Source organism: Apodemus sylvaticus, chromosome 3, assembly GCF_947179515.1.
Source record: "Apodemus sylvaticus chromosome 3, mApoSyl1.1, whole genome shotgun sequence".
Taxonomy (NCBI): Eukaryota; Metazoa; Chordata; class Mammalia; order Rodentia; family Muridae; genus Apodemus; species Apodemus sylvaticus.
The window spans coordinates 155,679,171-155,700,841 of NC_067474.1; the positions used below are offsets into that span (position 1 = coordinate 155,679,171).

Here is a 21,671-nt window from a genome sequence, read left to right on the forward strand (position 1 = left end):
AGATTGGGAGTTTAAGGTGCATCTATTAAATGGGTATAAGATGTTATCTGCCTCCTAGGTGGGCGAGTATGTTTCACCTCTGGCTGTGATGATGTGGTAGGCCGTCCCTCAGGGACAGCTGACACTGGTAGCCATGGCCTTTCCTGTATTTGTAGGATGTTTGTAGGATAGTTGATCACACTGGGACTTGGGTACATTTGGGACATGCTTAGAATTCATCGGGTGCCTTGGTCCTCTGAAATGCTTGGATAAGAAGCAGTTGTGGTGGTGGTTGTTTGTTGTTTAATCTAGGTGTTTAGGAAGGGATTCCAGTGAGCCTGGATTAGACCCCGGGCTGGACTGGGGTGGTCAGGGTCAGGGGTGTTGGGAGGTAAGGAGTGGAGCTGAGGTTTTGTGTCAGCAGGGAGTGTCTATAATGCTTGATTCCCAAGAAAGGGGTCTGTGGGAGGTTGGGGTGGGGGTGAGAGAGGGGAAGGTGAGAAGCAGGCAGGAAGGGGGCTGAGCAAACACCGCCAACCTTCTAGAAACAGCTTCGAAAGGTGAATGGGAATGAGGGGGGAGCCGAGGGGGAGACGGAGGAATGATTGACAAGTGGACACAGTGTAAAGGGAACATTCTGCGTGTGCCTCTGTGTGTGCATGTGCCCATGTGAACCCGTGTGTGCAGTGTGTGCTTGTGTCTGTATGTGTTTGAGTGCAGATCTCCTACATCCAGCAGGTAGACGTGTGTGTGTGTGTGTGTGTGTGTGTGTGTGTGTGATTGTGTGGGCACGATCGTATGTGCTCATGTCCATTTGGTTTTGTGTGCAGATCTTCTGCAGCCAGCAGATGTGTGTGTATCTCTGTGTGTGCGCATGTGCCCATGTGTACCTGTGTGTGTACAGGAGTTGATCAGCCCTCACACTGACAGTGGCTTGTGGAATACGAGGTGGTGGGGTGCCAGTAGCTGTACAGGATCCCCCATTAACATACACACTCAGGTTTAGGTTGAACCCCTCAGTCCCCACATCTTCCGTCCTCCATCTCAGGACTGAACTGCAAAGGGAAGGGTTTTGTAGGATATTTGATCACACTGTGAGACCCTGAGATTGTGTTATTTGCTGAAAAACCTGTTTCTAGTGGTGGTGTGGCTCAGCCCTTAGCACACACCTTGAATCCCTCTGGCTGCTATACAGACATGCCTTTAATACACACCTTTAGTCCCAAACAATGAAGGGAAAGTTAGTTTGTAAAAGGAAGCACCCATGTTTGAGAGTGATATTTAATTGAGTGGTTGACAAAGAAAGATTTGACAGAACAGGATATGCCTAACTCTCATGAGGAGAAGAAAGGAAAACTACTAAGAGAGCAGCACGAAGGGGTTGTGGGGAGTATTACCAGGAGAGTTTTACAGAGATTGGTTGAATAGAGAACAATCTAGACACAGCTGAAGACAGAAGGCGACAGAGAATGAGAAGGAGCCAGAAGATTAGAACAGATTGCTAGTTAGTTCAAGGTCAAGCAGAGCAATTCGGGAGACGCCCAAAGAAACCAGATGGAATCAGTCAGCTTGGAGAGGAGTTTGACCCAGAACATCCAAGGTGACCAGGCAGCCAGAGATGAGAAAGAACGAGGAAGGGGTGAACTTATTCAACAGTAATCTCAAAGACTGAAAACGTTCTAGGTCTAGATAAGATTGCAGGGAGGCTACAAGCTTCCGGGACTAGGCCTGGGTTAGCAGGAGGAGGCGGCAAGCCTCAGAGATGAGAATTACAACAGGAGATAAGAAAGACACTTTTACGGGAGGGTGTGGCAGAGGGTGGTCTTTAGGGTCGTAAAGCATCAGCTGCACTGTCCTTCCCCAAATGCTGGTCTGACCGATCGGCTTCCATGCCTGAGCCTCCTTCAGTTCTGTGGTTATTTTCCTTCGTTCTCAGGTCTGAGAGTAGGAATGAGTCCTATTTACAGCCTGGCTGTTCAGCCAAAAGGCTGGAGTCTGGGGACTGGTTATGCATGGGAGGTTTCTGGGTTTTGTCTATCAGCATGTGTGTGTGTGTGCACATGCCCTATTAAGGACACTGACAATACTGATCACAGCCCTGCTGCAGAGGCTTTCCAGGAGGCCACAGGCCCTGTGGAAGCCACCATAGGGGCCAGACACAGGGATTGGCACAGGGTTGCATCTTCAGCTTAGAGGAACAAAAGAAGAAGAAGAAGTCTGTGTCTGATATTCCCTCTGTCGGGCCACAACCATGCCTGTTGGTCCCTCACGTCTCCATCCGACTTTGCTCACATCGAGGACTTGGGTATCTGTGGCAAGATCATCTGGCCCAGAACGCCCCAGATGGTCATGTGTGGTCCTCTGCCCAAAGCCCTTGGGAGAATGGCTGGGTGGCTCCAGGCCAACACGGAGGTTTAGATCTCCATTGACTCCTTCAGTCCTGCTGCTCCCCACCCCTACCCTGGTGGGTTGGCGGTGTCACTTTCTGGATCACTGGTTGTCCTGTAATTATCTTCAGAGTGTGGTCCCTGAGACAGCAACCTTAATGTCACCCAAGAGCAGGCTAGAGAGGAAAGTTCTGGGAGTCCTCGCGCGGCGACTCTGGGGGTAGCCCAGCTTGTACAGATTTGGAGTTTCAGGGCACACCCATTGCTTTAGCAGCCCCTCTCACACATTGCGGAGTCAGCTGAGCAAGACCTACAGCTCATCCAGCGATGTCTTAGTGTCCCGGCTCAGATAGTTAGAACCAGGGATTCTCAGAACCCCTTGCTTCTATGATGCTACAGGCTGCTTTTAATCCTCAAGGTCTCAGTCATGGGACAAGGTACCCATGATGACTCCACAGTGATATGTATCTGCTTGGAATAACTCCTCTAGATGTTTATTGGGGTTCTTGTTTTGTTTTGTTTTGGTTTAGTTTGGTTTTGTTTACCACTTCTTGTTTCAGAGCCAGATTCTGGGCATCTATTTTCTGACTGCCCAAGAAAGTGATTGAAAAATCTCCTTTGATTCAGTGTTTGGGGAGGGGCAGTGGTAAGCCCTCAAGACTTGTTTATCTGGAGAAAGCTTGCATCTGCTTCCCAAGGTGCACTGTGCAGTGGGGAGGGGCGTTCCCTGCACTTTGTCTCTTCACCCTGGAGACAGGGTTGCTTTAATCTCCCATTCTCATGTTTGGCAAGGGAAGTCAGTGCAGCCTCATTGGCTTCTGGTGGAAAGGTTTTTCATTGGCTTCTGTGTGTCTCAGTTTCATTACAATGAAGTTAAATGTGATCTCTCCTCCTCCTCCTCCTTCTCTCTCTCTCTCTCTCTCTCTCTCTCTCTCTCTCTCTCTCTCTCTCTCTGTGTGTGTGTGTGTGTGTGTGTGTCTGACTTACTCTCTCTGTCTCTTTCTGCCTCTGCCTCCCTGTGTCTCTGTCTCTATCTGTGTGTTTGTCTATCTGCCTCTCTGTCTCTCTCTGCCTCTCTGTGTCTCTGTCTCTGTGTGTCTGACTCTCTTTGTCTCTCTCTCTCTGACTCTGTCTGCCTCTCTCTGTCTGTCTGACTCTGTGTTTCTCTCTCTGACTCTGTCTCTCTGTATGGTTTTTTGTCTCTGTCTCTCTGTATCTATATCTATCTTTCTGTGTCTCTCTGACTCTGTCTCTCTCTGTCTCTCTATGTGTCTGTCTGTCTGTCTGTCTCCCTCCCCCTTCTCTTTCTTTTGTGTCACAGCTGCAGTGTGGCAGGTCAGAAAGTCGCCTCGGGTGTCTGTCCATCTTCGTCTTCCACCTTGTAGGGATGACTGCCTTTTCTAATTCACCACTGTGTAGCCCAGGCTAGCCGACCTGTGAGCTTCTGGGATCCTCCTGTTTCTGTCTTCCATCTCACCTTAGTGAGGTCGCAGACGCCCTGTGGGTTTCTGTGGGTTCTGGGAACCGGAGCTCTCTCCCTTATACTCGTTATGGGTTTTACTGTGCCAGCCCCGAAACTCCTTTTTCTTGAATTTCTTAATCAATTCTGAGCCATATCAGTTCTGCTTTCAGAGTCAATGGGTTGCCCTTAATGTAACCTCTGCTCCGTTCTCGCGGTTCCCTCCAGGCATCACTGAGATTTAGCTTAAACTTTTAAATTCTTTCTTTTTCTTTTCTTTTCCTTCCTTTCTTTCTTTCTTTCTTTCTTTCTTTCTTTCTTTCTTTCTTTCTTTCTTTCTTTCTTTCTTTCTTTCTTTCTTTCTTTCTTTCTTTCTTTCTTTTGTTGTTGTTTTGAGACAGGGTTTCTCTGTGTAGCCCTGCCTGTCTTGGAACTTGCTCTAGACCAGGCTGGTCTCAAACTCAAGAGATCTGCCTGCCTCTGCCTCCTGAGTGCTAGGATTAAAGAAATGCACCACCACACCCAACCTTCAAATACAAATTTAAACAGTAGTATGTGGCAGCGACTGTTGTATTAGACTAAACAGATGGATTTTTCCTATCATTATTTATCTCTGTATCTCCTCCCCCCCCCCCCTTACCAAGGAGTGACTTTTAAGGCATAGCCCAGATCAGTCTAGGACCCATGATCATCCTGCATCTGTCTCTTTAAGCATGCTACAGACTTAGCTCCTTATCTCTCTGCAGTGCTTTCTTGGGAGGTTATTTCCTTAGAGCTATTTTTCATTTTTGAAAATTCTCTCCTTAGCTATTTAATCTGCAGTTTAGCTATTTAGTCAGTTTTGGCATTACAAACTCTATATGGTTTCTAAAATGTCTCTAAGTGTGTCTTCTAGCCTGGCCCAGCTGGACAGCTCCTTGTGCCAGGCACTGTTCTTCCTGTCCTGGGCTTGCTCTGCAGATGCTGCTGAGGCGCTTTGTCTGCCCAGCCATGAGATGATGTCTCTGGTCAGTCTACTCGATGTTTCTGAGATAGTGGCTGACTTCAGCTCACTATGCAGCTAAGGGTGACCTTAAACCTCAGATCCCCCTGCCTCCACACTCCTAGCTCTCACATGGCAGGCGTGTGCCACCACACTTGCTCGACGCAGTGCTGGAGATCACTTCACTGCCCCATGTGTGCTGAGAAACACTGGACCAGTGACCTGACACCACTTCCCTCCTGTCTCCTGATGTTTTACAGCCTGGGCTGATTCGTGGTGAGGTTCAACACGTGTGCTTATTCCTGGGGAACACTGGGAAGGGTTAGAGAAACAGTAAGAGATGGGATGGTGCCCCCAGGCGAAACAGCCTGCTCTGAGGCTGGGGGATTGCTGTTGGCTCTCTGACTGCTGAGTTAGGAAGCCAGGGACCCTGCTGTGAATGAGAGACATGAGAGACAGAGACAGGCACGTACACACACACACACACACACACACACACACACACACGAGAGAGAGAGAGAGAGAGAGAGAGAGAGAGAGAGAGAGAGAGAGAGAGAGAAGACAGGGTGTTTGAGGAAAGACCTTGTCGTGTTCTCTGATTGCAGAGGAAGAGGACAGTTGGCTGCTGTCCTTGCCCAAGAAGACAATGTCTTTACCCTAACAGGAGCCACTGGCAACTGTGGGGAAGATTTATGCTCTCGAATGATTGATCCTGCTGTTCCCTGGGCCCAAAGATGGCAAACTCCTTTCCAACCTTTGGGGCCCTGTTTACATGTTGTTGTCAGGAAATACTTTCCTGGTCACTAGTGTCATCTGTCTCACACACACACACACACACACACACACACACACACACACACACACACACCTGACATCACCACAAGTACACAAGCCCTTACTAACTTAGGGCATTTTCTGAAAATGAGCACCTCTAACCTTGGGAACCGATTTAATCTCCGAAATCACTGGCCCAGCATCCTTCTCTCCCCGTAGCCTACCCTTCCGTAGCAGAAGGAGCTGCTTGGCCCTGGGTATCTCCAGGACCTAGCAAGGTGCTAAACCAGAGCAAATGTTTAACGGCTGACTCTTGTGCTTCTAGAAAGTGCGGCAGCTTTCCAAAGTAGCCACTTGCCTGTTCTGTGGTCTAAGCACTCCCCTTTCAAGCCGATAGGGAGTCACTGGGCAGGGGGTGGAGTGGGGTGGGGTACTCTCAAGGCGGCCTGCCTGGAGGCCTAAGAGAAGGGAGCAGGGAGGAGGGGGAGGAGGAGGGAAAGGAGGAGGGGGAGGAGGAGGAAGAAGAGGAGGAGGAAGAAGAAAAGGAGGAGGACTAGGAGAAGGAGAAGGAGAGGAGGAGGAAGAGAGGAGGAGGAGGACTAGGAGGATCAGGACAGTCACCTCCTCTCGCTTAGGCCATAGTCTGCAGCTGTCCCTCGTGACTGTCATAAGGTCTTTGTCCTTTCCTCTGTGCCTGCAGCAAGGTCTGTCCACCTGATGTGACTGACATTGAGGCCCCAATCATTCTTTGCCCCCAGGCTGTCCTGTGCACTGTGGCTACTGAGCCGTTTACCTGAACTCAGCCCACAGGGTCCCTGCAAACACACACACACCAACCGGCTCAGAGAGTAGATTGTGCTGCCCCTGGGCTCAGATCTCAGGTCATCGTGATCTAGCAGCCAGCCAGACTCGGTCAAAGATCCCTGTGGTCCGCCTGCCGTGAGGAAACCCCCACCAGCATTTTGACAACCAAAGCGGAGTCTCTATTTTTAAACAAAGGTGGCCTGTGATGGCTGCTGGTGGCCACTGAGTGGTCTGGAGTACAGTGAGGACGCTCAGCCACAGGGCCTAGGAAATAGGAACAACAGATGGGGTCCCAGCTCACAGGGTCAGGGACAGCTTAGGTCCCAGTGAGCCTGACAGAGTCAGAGCCTGCAGGTGGCTACCACGATGCTGGGCCACAGCAGAACCTTGGGCAGGCAGCGAGGAGGCCAGGCTCCACCACTGATACACAGCACCCTGCTCAGGGCCAGGTAGGTTCTAGCAAGATAAAGCACCGGGCCTCAGCATGTCCCTCAGTCATGCCACCAGGCCTCACAGGAAGTGACAAAGCTGAAAAGTGCCACTTTGACTTGACATCACTGCTTCATGCTTTTCCCAGAATCACCCCCCATTTTTTTCTTTTACTGTGGCTACCAAACGCCTCACAGGTGCCTGTCTCTGGCCTCAAAGGATCTCCCCATGTGCGGATCCTCCTTGATAGTACAGGAATTAGCTTCCAGGGTGTGGCCAGCCCCCATCCCGCTCTGTGCTTTGCAATTACTTCCAATATCACATAGTTAGCCAGCAATTGTGTGTCTACAAAACCAGTTACCGGAAAACTTCCTATTTCTGCCTTGGTAATTTGTTCTACTGCCTAATAACATCTCTTATCTGGGAAGTTCTTCCTATGATCTAATCTGTGACAACAACTTATTTTTACTCCCATCCCGTTGCCCTGAGATGCCCATTTCTGCCTCTTTGTTAGCATGTTTCCTAGGCAACCCTGCTGGAACTCAGGTGGCCACCGTGTGTGGATTCTGTAAGGAGCGAGGGTCTTTGAGCAGAGGGTCTACATGGAGACTGTTTGAGGCTGAGGCTGCCAGCCACTGGAAGGAGAGTTGGGGTGATAGGGGATGATGATCTTGGGGACACTGGATCCCTACTTAGAAGTCACATGTTTCTGTCTCTCCTACCTGACACCGTGACATTATATCTCTTCTACTATGCTCCAGACAGCTCATGACTCTGGGCTTAGTTCAGCCAGCTACTGTTGTCTCATGGTCACTGTGATAGCCCATGGTCACTGTGATAGCCCATATGCCCACTGGGATGCAGGAGCCACCATTGAGCTAATTCAGAGACCAAGGTGAGAAACTTGGGGGCATTTTTTTCTCCGGGATTATCTTTCTTTGTTGTTACAGTTTTGAGACGGGGTCTCATGTAGCTCATTCCTGAAGTGAACTTTCTATGTAGCTGAGGCTGGTCTCGAACTCCTGATCCTCCAGTCTCCACCTCCCAAGTGCTGGGATCATGGGTAAGCACCACAGTATCTGACTTCTCTGGGAAGATCATCTTGCCATTTAGAGCAAACTGTCACACAGCCTTGATGCCCCCCTCAAGATGCTTCTCAACTAATTGCCCTAGAAGCTCTCTAGGGTGGAGCTAGATTCCATTATTTATGGCACCAAGATCTAGGGCGGGCTTGCAAGCCCGAAGCTGGGCAGTGGCTGGTTAGTTCCTTCCCCAGTGATGAAAGTTCCCATGGGGTTGGGGTGGCACAGTTCTTTCATCCTGGACACTGCAGGAAGGCGCCAAGGGAAGATGGTTGTCCACTTTGACATGTCCCATGCTGATCTTACAGAGTCATAGCTGTGCCTACAGCCGTGGCTGATGCCATGGTGAATTCACCACCACAGCTGGCTGAATTCACAAGTATACTCAGCTGCAGTCACAGCCTGGGCAGAGGACACCAGGAAACTTCTTCCCGTCTTGCAAAGGCTGTGTCTGTCCTTCCCCGGTTCCTTCCCGTCAGCCACCTCTTCCCATAGAAGCACAGAGCTGAAGCTGGTCCCCAGTCTCAGGAAGCCCGAACCTTCCTGTTCTAACAACTTGTGCTGTTACTGGCTCTGATCATGTTTGTCTGAAAGGGGACAGGGTGCAATAGTGTGTTGTACCCCAAATCTCACCCCTAGCATATTCCATCTTGAACTACTATGCTGCCTCTCTGAGCCTCAGTTTCCCCATATTCGGGGCTGAGATAGTGATACGCAATTCAAGTCCTTTGGCGAGGACTCGCTGATTAAGACGATCGAAGCTACCTCTTAATTTATATCTATATCCTTGACCTCAGACCTAAGCCTGGCACACAGGCTGTAGACTCAGAGACACTGTTTGTAGGATGACTTAATGCGTTTATGTGAGGTGCTTCCCACACGGCTGAGACAGGAGGCACTCAGTGTCATGCTGTATGGTCCTAACTTTCCTCACTACTCTCTGCCCAAAGGCGGGCCTTTGTCCTCCTGCTGACTCCCTCTTCACAGACCTGGCTTAGGAGCTCTCCATGTTGGTGGGCACACACCCTTCTGGGGGCTCTGGGACAGTACAGAGTCCACTGCACCAGGCCCATTGGCAACATCACTGGAAGGTAAAGTCTATGCTTTGTCTCTGAGATCCCAGGACTCTGGAAGACAAGGCGAAAGGGTGACTTCTTTCCTTGGTTTCAGGAATCTGGTCCCCAGTCTCAGGAAGCCCTGATGGTAATGGGTTTAGGGCCGTTCTGAGGGAGGACTCGTCTCCTCTCCACCCCATTGGCTAGACACCTACCATGCTGAGGGTTAGGAAAGGAATATGGTTGCCCAGTAGAAAAAGGCAGGGGGTGGGGGTAACTGGCTGAACAAAACTGGGCACCTGTGGCACCAGGCCTCTGCCAACAAGATGGAGCCTGGACCCAGGGAGATGAGTGCAGAAACTACCCAGTCTGGAGGTGACCAAGGCAGACCTGACCTGGGGCCTTTGCTGGATGTCAGCTCTCTAAGACTAACCGTTGTGTTGCAGTGTTGGGATCCTTCATGGGATCTGTGGCCTCTTGCAAGGTCAAGAGCTCTGGAAACGTCTGGCCTCGCCAGGGCTGGTTAAAGCCTCTTCCTTTATGCAGGCCAGATGCTACCAGCTGCGCTGACTCCCCTGTCTGCTGGATCTCCCCGGGCATCTGAGTATACTGGCATGTGGCCAACTCACGGAGGTGGCCTGAGTCCCTGTCACCCCACCGTGTGTTTTGTAACGTTAGCCTATCAGAGCTGTTCTGAAGACACAGATGTGAGCAATTTGAGCCTATTTTACCAAGTCCCACAATTCATTGCTTTTCCCCCCTCGGAGTAGACTTCAACCTCCTGAAGGCCACCGCATGGGGGTGAGGACCGGGTAGCACAGGGATCCCACTGTGAGCGGAAGATTCTGGTCATGGTGGAGCCTAGCCTCAGCTGCTGGCACAGGTTCACTTTCTTGGGGCTTCCTGTAGCCCCGAGACAAGCTGCTGTGATGTTAGGCCCTTTCCCCCCATGTATTGCTTCAACTTTGCAATAGCTGAGGTGTCCCGTCTCCCCCTTCCAGAGGGAGAGACAGAGACTCTGAGGTATTGGGTGCCTGGCTGAGGGGCACACGCAGAACTGGCTCCTGAGACGGACCTTGCTTATACTCCTTTCTGCAGCAGGGGGATGCTTGTCAGTTCTGCCAGCTCAGTCAGGCATTAAATGTTCATTTCTTGCACACACCGGGCAGGAGGGAAGGAAGCTGGGACTAACTCTTTACAATCCATGATCTCAGCCAGTTGTCTCTCTGTTCCCCTAGAGTGGTGTCTCTCAGCATTCCTAATGTCGGGATCCTTCAATACAGTTCCTCATGCTGTGGTGACTCCCAACACACACCATAAAGTGACTTCCATGACTACTTCATATCTGTAACTTTGCTACCGTTATGAATCATAATCAAATATCTGTCTTCAGATCATCTTAGGTAACCCCTTTGAAAGGGTCATTTTACCCCAGAAGGGGGTCTCAACCCACAAGTTGAGAGCCACCGCCCTAGTGAATCCACACGTCCCTTTGTCTCGTTTCCTCGCTATCTTTGTGACTCTGACCCCTTGCAGTGACCCTTCTCAGAAGATGCCTTCTCCCTTCCCTGGCCCTTAAACTGTCCTGATGATCTGTTCCAAGATAGCCCCAGAGGTGCCAGCCTCTTAACGAGGAAGGATGCTGGCCCTGTTCTGAAGCAGGGACAACTTGAATGGGAATCCAACATGCTTTCCTCATCCCAGGGACAGCAATGAGGCAGCCCAGAATTCCCACAGGGTGCCTTAGAGGGTAAGAGACCCAGGCACTGCTAGGATGGAATTGCCCATCTCCTGGGCCCTGTATAACAGACACAAAGCCTCCTATAGCTGGGACAGCAGGCAGCGGGATGAGAAATGCACCCTGATCCCAGCCTCCTAGCTAATTGCTGAAAAGCCTTGTGTTCCCGTGGGCATGGCTCAGAATCCACATACAACACCTATAGTTGCCAAACCTGGCACCTGGCTCTCTTTGCCATCTTTTGTTTGTTTTTAGGAGACAGGGTTTCCTGGAGCTCAGGCTGGTCTCAGATTCACTAGGCAGCTAGCTGAGGATGTCCCTGAACTCCAGATCTTGCCTCCCCTCCCTAAGTTCTGGTATTACAGGTGTACGTCACCACACTCAGTCTTGGGGAATGATGAGGACGGAGCTGAGGCCTTCATCCATGCCAGGCAGGCGTGGCGCTACAAATCCAGCTCCATTTTGCCCGTGGGTCCCAGAGTTACTGGTGTGAGCTGCCGTGCCTGGGTTTTCGCCTCATTTTTTAAGTGCACTGGTCCAGCAGACACGAACCTCAGGGGCTTCCATGTCTAGGGACTGCTGGGACGAGGGAGCTCAGACCTTCCTGAAGAGCCCCTGACTCAGCACCTCACAGCACAGAGTACTGGACCAAAAGGTGTCAGATATGCCCCACCGACGCTCAGAGCACGGCCTACACAACTAGATTAAGAGACCTGGTTCTGGGTTCAGCTAAACCTGGGGAGCACTGGATCGGAGAATGCAAGATATTCTTCTGCGATGCAGAACCTCTTAGGGCCTTCATGAATGAATACGCTCTGTTAAGATCTACAATATAGTTCCTCAGACTTAGAAGATTGCTTTTCCCTCCCAGCTGAATATCATGCTGCAGCTCAAGGTCTGAACACAGGAAGCCCTGGGTCTCAGTGCTGGCTTAGACATGAGCACTCTTTTGGGCTACAATCAAGTCCCTCCCATCCATTATTACACCAGGGGCAGTGCAGAGGCTACCGAGAGCCCTTCAGCCCAGAACTCGTGTCTCCTCTACCTGGGTTGGCTGGGTATTTAGAGAAATTGCTGCACTCAGCTGACCCTGACTTGTGCAAGAGTGCATTCTGCCTATCTGATGGCTGGTGACCAGTTGAACAAGGTCATCTCTGTCTGAGCTGAACCTGCTGTGTGGACATCATTCCTGCAGAAACCTTGGACCTCTATCTTGTTCTCCTCATTGCGTAGCTGCAGAAACTGAGGCCCGACAAGTTGAATACCTTGTTGAAAATTACTAGGTAATTAGAGCGGCGACCGAGTTCGGACCCAGAACCAGAACTCTGAATGCTACCTCACTCTGTCTGCCTGGGAAAGACAGCCATAAACCATGAAAGGGTTACGACCCGGGCAGGGTTGCTAAATGCAGTTATGCTTTGGTTCACAGCTTTGTAGGGAGGGTCTCTGGCCTTGCAGGCTTTCCAAAGCCCCTACTTCTATTTCCATATTTCCCGGGTAAAGGAAGGGCGTATACCATCTGCCAGGCGGGGAGAAGAGCTGTCAGGAGTGATCCTCCGTAGAGCCTGCACTGCACACTCTTCCTACCCTGGAAATGGCCTGCAGGCCCCGCCTGAGAGACTCATGGGAGTACCCATCCCAGCCTATGCACTGTCTTAATGCTACAGAGCCTTCACCCAAAAGATGTCGTATGTAAACTTCGGGAAGCCAGAAGTTGGTATTAAGCAAGAATGTGTGGACCAGGGGTGAAGACCCAGAGCAGGCTGCAGACAAAGCCCTATCTATGTAACCCAGTCCAGGGTCGTCCGAGAGGATGGGCCACAGAGGGGTACCTGGTGTGCCTTCTAAGAAAACCTGATGCCCAGAGAGGGAAAACAATCTGCCCATGGTCACAGAGTCCAAGATCAAACTGGGAGAGGGGTGTTGGGCAACTGGACTGGGGAAGTCCAGCCTCCTCAGAAGCCTGAGGCGGGGTCTGGGCAGATGGCTTCTGGCCCCTCTGCCGTCGATCCATGCCTCTCCTAACTCTCCCACCAAACTGTTGTTTGGTGTTCACAGGTTGGTGTCCCTGCGGCACCACAGCTCCCAGCTAAGGCTTCAGGTTTTCCTGATGCTCAGAGCAAACACTGGTGGGCCAAAGGGAAGGCCTGGGTCACAGCGGACGGCAAGCTTAGAACTCACTCCTGTCTTACGCTCCCTGCCTCCCGTCTGTGGCTGAGTCTGTGGCTGAGCGTGTCTAGACTTTTCTTGTGGCTCTGCTGCAGGCTTCTGAGGCTGGCAGTAGAAGCATCGTGCCAGCTGGTTGGCTCTGCTCAGCAGGGCCCCGCAGGGCTCCTAGCAGAGGTCCCTCTGAGGAGTAACCTTGCTTGTGGCTTTCTCAGTCTTCCCTGTGGCCACCATGTCAGGCTCTGCGAGACATCACACAGGCACGTTGCTGCCTCTTCAGCCTTGACCCTGGAACCAGCTTCCACTCAGCCTGTGCTTGAGAGCATGTCCAGCATAGGCCTAAACCCTGGGGTCTAAACCCCTGCCCTCCAATTCAGCAGGGGTTGGGATGAGGCTAGGCAACCTTGCCCTAGGAGCGACTACTGGTCTACCCGTGTCCCCCACACTTCTGCTCTCTCTGTTTCCCTCACTTATTGTGCCATGGGACCCCTACACAGAAGGCTGGTGTATAATATAAGCCCCCAGCTCTGGATGAAGGCAGATTACCTGCTAATCATTCAGCCCTTTAACAGATCTCTGAGGAACCCCCCAGGCTTCCCTGGAAAGCGATTTATAAACTTCTCATTTATGACTCATCTTTTTTTGGGTCAAGAAACTGCCCCATAGAGATGACGTCCTCAGGGTTTGGTCTTACCCTCCTAGTGAGGCGCTCTCTCTCTCTCTCTCTCTCTCTCTCTCTCTCTCTCTCTCTCTCTGTGTGTGTGTGTGTGTGTGTTATTTTTGGCTTTCTGTTGATTGGCTGGCCCTACTGGGGACCTTGATGTCAGGAGTTCACCTGAAACCACATAGCAGTGCCACCAAGAGCAGACCCTTGGCATCCAGACAAGGTTCTGTCTCCTCCTAGCTACACGACTCTAGGCAAGAACTTGTGCATTGGTTAGCCAGTGCGCATTTCTCTTGGAGAGTTCCTGGAAGAAAGAGGGGGAGTATAAAGAACTCATAGTGAGCAAGAGAGAGACCTTGCTGCTAGACCAGGCTAGCCGTGGCTGCCGGCACACATCTTATAAAAGCCATACCTTGGGGTGACCCTGAGTTTCTGTTTCAAAGACACAGCCTTGGGGTAGTTAGGCTGTTTCCCCGAGTACACATCTCTGCATGATAGCCAGGAGCACAGTCTCCCTCAGTGCTGGAGAGGAGGCAGGATGGCGCTGGGACTTGTGATTCCATGGCCAAAGCCTACGCCTCCCTACGGCAGAGCGGAGGAGCTGAATGGATGTTTCTTCACTGTGAGTCTGGAGATGAACGTTCACGTGGGATTGGCAGCTGGAGCGACTCAAGTGCCCACATCCATGCCCTTTCTGTCCACACCCCCCCCCCGGGAGCTGGCATTGGGTTAGTTGTTTCAGATAGTAGACCAATTGTTGGTTCTCGGGCATAAATATTCTGGTTTTTGAATCTCAAGCTGAGCCCCCTTTCCTACCTCCCACTGAAGTTAAGCCCAAGTCAGGAAGCACAAATCATGGTCTTTAAAAGCTTTGGCCTTCACCTCTGTACAGACTTGTGAGAAGGAGGGGGGTTATGCACGGTACAGACAAGCGTCCTGGGGCTCATAGACCACACACCTCACTTAAAATCAGGGCTGAAGGCAGAGCTGGAAGTTAAGACCCAGGCGTGGGCTCTCTGACTCTTGCTCTCCTGCTCCCCGCCCCCCACCCATGGCTCATGGCCAGACTCTACTTCTCTATCCTCTCTCTCTCTCTCTCTGACTTTCTCTGCCTCTACTATCCTCTTGACTCCCCTCCCCACCATGCTTTGAATAAACTCTATTTTATACTAAAACAGAACAAAACAAAGCGAAACCCAGACATGGCCTGGGACCGACTGGAAACTGCGAAACTGCAAGGGTCCTTGCAGTGGGACCAGTGGCTTCCCAAAGACCTATGTTTCACCCAAGCATGGGGAACTGCATACACTTTGATTTCCTAATACCGGGGTTCTCAACTGCTGCTTCCTAGTGACATCCTCTACCACCTGGTGATGCAGTAGAAAGCAGCTAGGAAGTTCCCAAAACCAAAATGCACTAGAAAAGACTTCCTCCTGATGTCCCTAACAATCCCCAGTGTGTGTGTGTGTGTGTGTGAGAGAGAGAGAGAGAGGGGGGGGGGAGAGAGGGAGGGAAGGAGGGAAGGAGAGAGAGGACCAGGCTGGCCTTATTTTCTTAGACAGCCGTGTGTGTGTGTGTGTGTGTGTGTGTGTGTGTGTGTGTGTGTGTGTGTGAGAGAGAGAGGGGGGGGAGGGAGGGAGGGAGAGGGGGGAGGGAAGGAGGGAGGGAGAGAGAGAGAGAGAGAGAGAGAGAGAGAAAGAGAGAGAGAGAGAGAGAGAGAACTAGTGGCAACCCCAGGCTGGCCTCCTTTTCTTAGATGGCCGAGGGTGACTCTGGTCTTCATATCATGCTGTTATTAGATGGTACTAGAGATGGAACCCATGTCATGCAGGCACCCTGTTAATCCCCTGAAGTACATCCCAGAGCTCTGGTCGTGCTTCTCAAAGGCTAATGCTCTGGGATACAGCTGTGTACAGCTGTGTAGAATCCAGGCTAATACATCACAGCTGCTTACTCAAGCATCTTCTCTGATCTGGGCCTCAGGACACCACCATGCAAGGGTAGCTGAGGAGGCCATTGCCACATCCCAGCAGCCACCACAGAGGCAGATCCCCCAGTGTGCTGTGGAGCATGCTAGACTTTGATAACTAAAGATCATCTACCATACAGATATATATATTTTTTTATTGTTGTTTTTCATGACAGGGTTTCTTTGTGTAGTCCTAGCTGTCCTGGAACTTGCTCTATAGATCAGGCTGGTCTCGAACTCAGAGATCTGCCTCTGTGCTGGAATTAAAGGTGTGCACCACTACCAACCAGCTACTGAGGTTCTTTCTACGCTCACAAGGAACTATTTTGTAGTGCACATTTCTATAGCCGTCCTTCATTGGGGTGGACAGACCCCACCTAGTGGAAGTCCAACTTGAAAGAGCTTAAGAGGGCTGGAGAGATAGCTCAGCAGTTAGAGCACTGACTGCTCTTCCAAAAGTACTGAGTTCAAACCCCAGCAATCACATGGTGGCTCACAACTATCTGTAATGCGATCTGACACCCTCTTCTGATGTGTCTGAAGACAGCTACAGTGTACTTAACATATAATAAATCTTTAAAAAGATTTAATAAAAAAAGAGCTTAAGAGTCATTTGTCATATTAGAAAGGGATGTGGGGGGGTGATGGGGTCTCTGTGACGTATCGTTAGTTAAGATGTAAGTTTGATGTGTTCAAAAACAGTACTGTTTGCAAGCCAGACCTGATGATGCCTGCTTGTGATACCAGCTACCTGAGGGTATGAGGCAGGAGGATTTCAAGTATAAGACCAGCCTAGGCAACTTACTGAACCCTGTCTCAAAACTTAAAAAAGTAGAGTCCTGGGCAATGAAATTTGGTAGTACAGCCACGTCTAACGCGCAGGAGCGTTGGCTTCAATCTCCTGTACTGCCCTCCATTTTCAAAGGCCAAGATTCCACAGTGCAGCCAGCCCTTGCTCGCTCGCCTGGGTTCCCAGAGCACAGATAAAGCCAACAGGCGTGGTCCAGCGCCGCTGGGTGGAGAGGGCAGCTCTGGGTAACTTGCTGATTCATCCGTCAGGGTTGGGGCACCACATGCCTTACCCAGCTGGAGAGGAGCTGGCTCTCCAGTCCTTATAGCTCAGGTGTGACAGAACTGGGCTTGGCCAACAGGAGTGGGTGATACTCGTGCCCTTCTGGCCAGGAGGAAGGACACAGAACTTGCGCTGGACCCCAGCCTGCTTCTGCTGTGCAGTCTGGGCACACTCCCATGGAGGTAGGACTTTTGGGCACATGTAAGAAAACTGACGGGAAGGTGGCGGTGGTGTTTTAACAGTAAAGCAGTACCAGGCTGGGTCAGAGGCCATTGTGTGAGCCAGTGGGGGGTGGGGTCTTCAAGTCAGGCCCTGCTGAGCAGGAGGACACCCCAGAGGATAGGCCTACCTTAGAGCCTGGCCTCTCTCAGTTCTAGATGCTGGGTTTCAGCCACACTCTCCTGGCTCAAAGTCCTGGGTTCCATGCCCAGCACTACGCGATTCAGGCACAGTAGTGCATACCTAACATTTCCCACATTCACGGATGCGACTTAGCCTCAGAGTCCTCACCGGCAACACGCACAGGCTGTGGGTTAACAGAGTTAATACGTAGAACACACAACAGGGAGCCTGGCCCGTGGCATATACTTAATGAATGTTAGATATTATTGTTGTTACTATTATTTGTTACACGGGTTGGAGCCTGGTAGTATGATCGGGAAAGCATGCAGAAAGGCTGCTGAGGATGGCCCAGGAGGTTGACTACTGCACAAACCAGGGTATCAAGGGTCACCCATTACCCCAGGACCTCAGTACCTTCCTAGGGAACGGCATACAACCAGCGCAGCAGGAACACTGGCTTTGGATGCTCTCTCTGGGGTGACTCCACTCCAGTGTCTGACTAACAAGTACCACTTGGAGGGTGTTCTTTCATTAAGGAGGTGCTGCCCGGGCACTGTAGCTCAGTGGTCGGGTGTTTCCCTAGCGTGAACAAAGCTGAGTTCTACCCCCATTCCCACCCCCACCCTGGTACTACAGTTGTCAAGGGAATAGCACAAAGGCACTGGGGGGGACTTTTGAGTCAGTGTGGCCCCACTCTTAAGTGGTAAAGCTGTACAAGGGCCAGCTTTGGATTGTGACCAACTCACACTTTTCTGAGTGTGAATTTTCCCCATTTTTTTTAAACCAGTGTTGAGAGGCTGGGCTAGTTCTGGAATAGCAAACTTCATCCTTGCAAGTCTGACTTAAGACTTGGGGCTTTGGAAAATGAGAGGTCTGAGGCTACTCTTGGATGGGTAGGGAGGAGTCTAATTGATTAGTAATGTCTGCATGAGGCCAGGCACAGACTTCTGTGTCTCAGGTACGAACATGCCTGCTTCGCTTAGATTAGCCTTGTGGTGGAGTCTCAATCCTGGCTGCTGGCTACAGTCGAAGCCTCTGATTGTAGGGAGTGCTGACACTGCATTTCCCCTCTAAAGGCACGGCCATTGAGAACTCTGACTGTCAAAATTCCTTATCACCCCTAGCATCCCTGCTCCTGTGACTTCATTGACCTTGGAGCACGATGTGTCTCGGTGTGTCTCTGTCTACGCTGCCTGCCTGCTTGCTGGCTGTGCTGGAAGAGACATTCAAAAGCATTCTTCCATGCAGACTTGTTTCTGGGCACCAACCCCGCCCCCCTCCAAACTTAGGCCATTAGCTACAACCAGGATGTGAGGTTTCCTAGATTGGCTCTTCCCAGGACATACGGGGAAACCAAAGTTTTTCCGCCCCTCCCGGGGTGTGTGTGTGTGTGTGTGTCTTGTGAAACTGAGAAGAAAGCCTAGTTCTGCCCTGGACCCTGATGTCTCTTTTAAGCCACCGGCTGCCTGAGGACTAGCGACACAGAGGTCTGCTGAGGCCTGAGGAAAACCACAGCCACAGACAGCTCGACCTCTGGACAGACAGAGTGTGAGGGAAGGGGAGGGAGTCTGGGAAAGCTGGGGGGGCCTCTGAGCTCCAGAGAGTGGGGGATCCTGGGAGGTGCTGCACTACAATGTGGGCAGCCTCGGATGCCAGATGCACCTCCAAATTAGGAGTGAAGACCCAGGCAAAATGTTCTGGGAGTCCACCTGGCTTGGCCCCCCTTCAGGGGTCTGGGCATCCAACCAGCTTCCAACCAGCTTTCCCCATCCCTCCTGTCTCCCAGCCTAGGAATTTCATAGCGTGGTAGACATGCAAGTTGTGCCTCCTGCAGGGACACGGCTCCCCCTCGGAGCACCGTAGAAACAATCAAATCACATAGAATTCCATCATATTTTAAAATAAGCTTTATTTAGACTTTTTTTTTAATATTTTATATTTTGCATCCATGCCTTTGAGAAACCTCTCCCATGGGAAAAGGTCATTTTCGTCTAGAGTTACCCATAACTCAGTCCCTATTTGATGTGGTTCTCTCAAATAAATCATCCTTAGTAACTCACAAAGATGATCTCCTAATTTCCAAAAAACTGAAACGAAAAAGAATTGACTTAAGTCGTTACCGGGAGAGGTTTGCAATCTTATTTTCTTGTAAGTAAAAAGAAGGGGAGGGTGGGGGAACTATTAAAAATAAAATAAAACCCAAAAATTCAGGGGGTGGGGGAAGTGTTTTCTAAGACCAGCTCTGGCCTCTCTCCCTCACCACCAGGCTGGGCAATCAGCTGAGCTGAAAGGGTTGTGTACACAGGGAGGCTCCTTAGGTGTCCCTGCCTGCTCTCTCTGCCTCTGGGGCCAGGTTGACCTGGTGGGAGCTTTTGGCTTGTTTTAGAGACTTTGGACACAAGATCCTATACATTCCAGATGTTCCTTCCATCCCGCATTGAAAAGAATCTCTTTTCAAGAACTGACAAGGTTTCTATTAGTGTTAGCGGGAGCACCGCAGTGGCCATGAGGGATGTGGGATGAGTTGTTAATGGTTTAGGATCAGTTAAAAGTGGATGGGGAGGGAGAGAAAGGGGAAACTGAGTTCCAGGGATAGGGCAGTACTGGCTGGAAACCTGTGAGTTCTCCATGCCCCGGTGAAACCCCGCGGCAACAGTGCTGACCTGCAAACAGGCTCTCTTGGGCGTAGTTTGTTTGAGCTGCTGATATAATCAGAGAACATGGCTCTGGGGATCAGGGAAAAATCCATACGTGGCCAAAGAAGCCAATTGGATAAAAGAGGGTAGAGGGCTTGCCTGCCAGATGCTGTCTCCCACAGCCCTTCCCAGAAGGTGGACATCCTCTTTGTTGACAATGGCCTGGCCTATGTTTGGAATAAACTAAGGATGGAAGGATGGAGAGGCATTGTGTATGCTGGTGGGGGGTGGGGGGTGGCTCTTACCCACCGAAGACTCAAGCCTGGATGTCTGGTAAGACCCCATGATGTGCCCCAGGCCATCCTTCCCTGAACTCTATCAACGTGGCTCCAAAGACAGGCCCAAGAGAGAGGGGAATGTGACTGTTAGTGCTCTGCTCACTGAAGTCACGATCTGTATGTCAGATAAATAAATATATATATAAAGAGAGAATATGTATCGAGAGAGAAAGGCCAGAGCAGAAGGTGGGAGTCCTCTCATGCAGGGACAGCAGCCGGGAGAGTCAGAAAAGAGAAAAAAGAAATGAGCAAGCTGGTGGTCTGAGGCCCCCAGCTCTAGCCACCTGAATTCTACCTTGCACAGTGTCTGCCGCGGCATGAACACAGAAAAGACAAGTTAGCAGAAACGCCCGCCTCCCGCCCGCCCCGTGGAAAAATATACATTCCGATATTTACGTAATAATTTAGATAGAATACGTTTTTTTTTCTGCATTTGTGCAAATAAATTAAATGCAACAGTTTTCTTTCTCTCTTTTTGTTCCATAAAGAAAGGAACAGCAACACAATTTAAAAACAGGCCGGCCATTAAAAGAGCCCATGTGACCCCATAAACACCGCGACCCAGCCAAGAAGTCCTGGATGTGCTCCCGAGTCTCTGCAGAGTGACCTTACCCTGACGACGACGACGATGGCGGGGTGTGTTTTGTGGTTAAAGTGACTCGGGCACACCCCGAGAACAGGGTCTGGTCCCACACGTTCACACCGAAGAAAGGGTCGGGAGGAGAGGGGGAACATGACAAACAGACCTCGTCCTCGGCGACATGGGCTGCGGAAGTAGCAAGCGGCTGGCCCGGGGACTTTACACGCACAAAGTGCACACTACTTTTGTTATTTACAGATACACAGCAGTCCTTCAAGTGTTCAAGTTTCATAAAAGGGGGGAGGGAGGAGAAAAGGGGCAAATTAAAAACAAAACAAAACAAAAAAAAACCCACAACGGATTAAACAAACAACAAACAAACACCCCCACCCCGAAACATTGAAAAACAAAACGAACGAGGAAAACAGAACACAAGTGTATCGCTCAGAGACAACAGCGTTGACAGAGTCACACACAGTTTGTGGTATATACATCGATTACAGAGGTGACGACGCGGAGGGGGGCGGGCGGGCGGGGTCACATTTGTGTTTCTGCCTGTTCCAGGCGCTTGGCTACACACACCCACGAGGGTGAGTGCTTCCGTGCACACACACTCCACACAGGCTCCGCAGCCCCACACGCACACACACTCACACACGCTCCACGGCTCATCCACACACACAGACACGCCCGTGGGCAATGGGCGAAGGGCGGTGGGTTATCACCAGTCCGCGTCTTCCTCTATGTAATAATCAGGGGCGGTACCATCAAAGAGGCCCGGGTCGAGGGACTTCCGTTGCTTCCCTCTGGCGAAGACTCGAGAGATGGAGCCGAATCCCATCTTCTCCTTCTTCTTTTTCCGTTTTTGGTCTTCAAGATCCTCTAGTGACTGAGGCCAAGGGAGGACAAAGGTAAAGTTAGTCTGGTGGGGAGGGTAGCTGTGGATAAGTCACGGGTCACAGCACAGTGAGGGATGGGGACCGTGGGTAAGAAGCTGGGCTCTGGGGCTGGAGTCCCAGGTGTCTGTCCCTTCCCTTCTGAGCAAACCTGGGTCAGTTTTAAAGCCTCTCATAGCTCGTAACAGAACCCACCAAGATCATCCTGAGCTCATTGCTGACACAAGGCAAAGATGCACAGGCTGGATCCAGGCTTGACTGCCATGCAGAGGCCAGGAGCTGCTCTAGTTGCTTAGACTACTACTATCATTTATGTTCT

General features: G+C 51.0%; 1 protein-coding gene across 2 annotated transcripts in view; it reads right to left on the minus strand.

The window, feature by feature from the left end:
* Kazn (kazrin, periplakin interacting protein) overlaps window positions 1–21,671 on the minus strand; it is a 381,811-nt gene that overhangs the window by 17,418 nt on the left and 342,722 nt on the right. For both annotated transcript variants that reach the window (XM_052177976.1, XM_052177977.1), the window contains exon 8: window positions 21,222–21,345. In XM_052177976.1, the coding sequence (XP_052033936.1) occupies window positions 21,222–21,345 (124 nt within the window). The remainder of the gene's footprint in view (window positions 1–21,221; window positions 21,346–21,671) is intronic.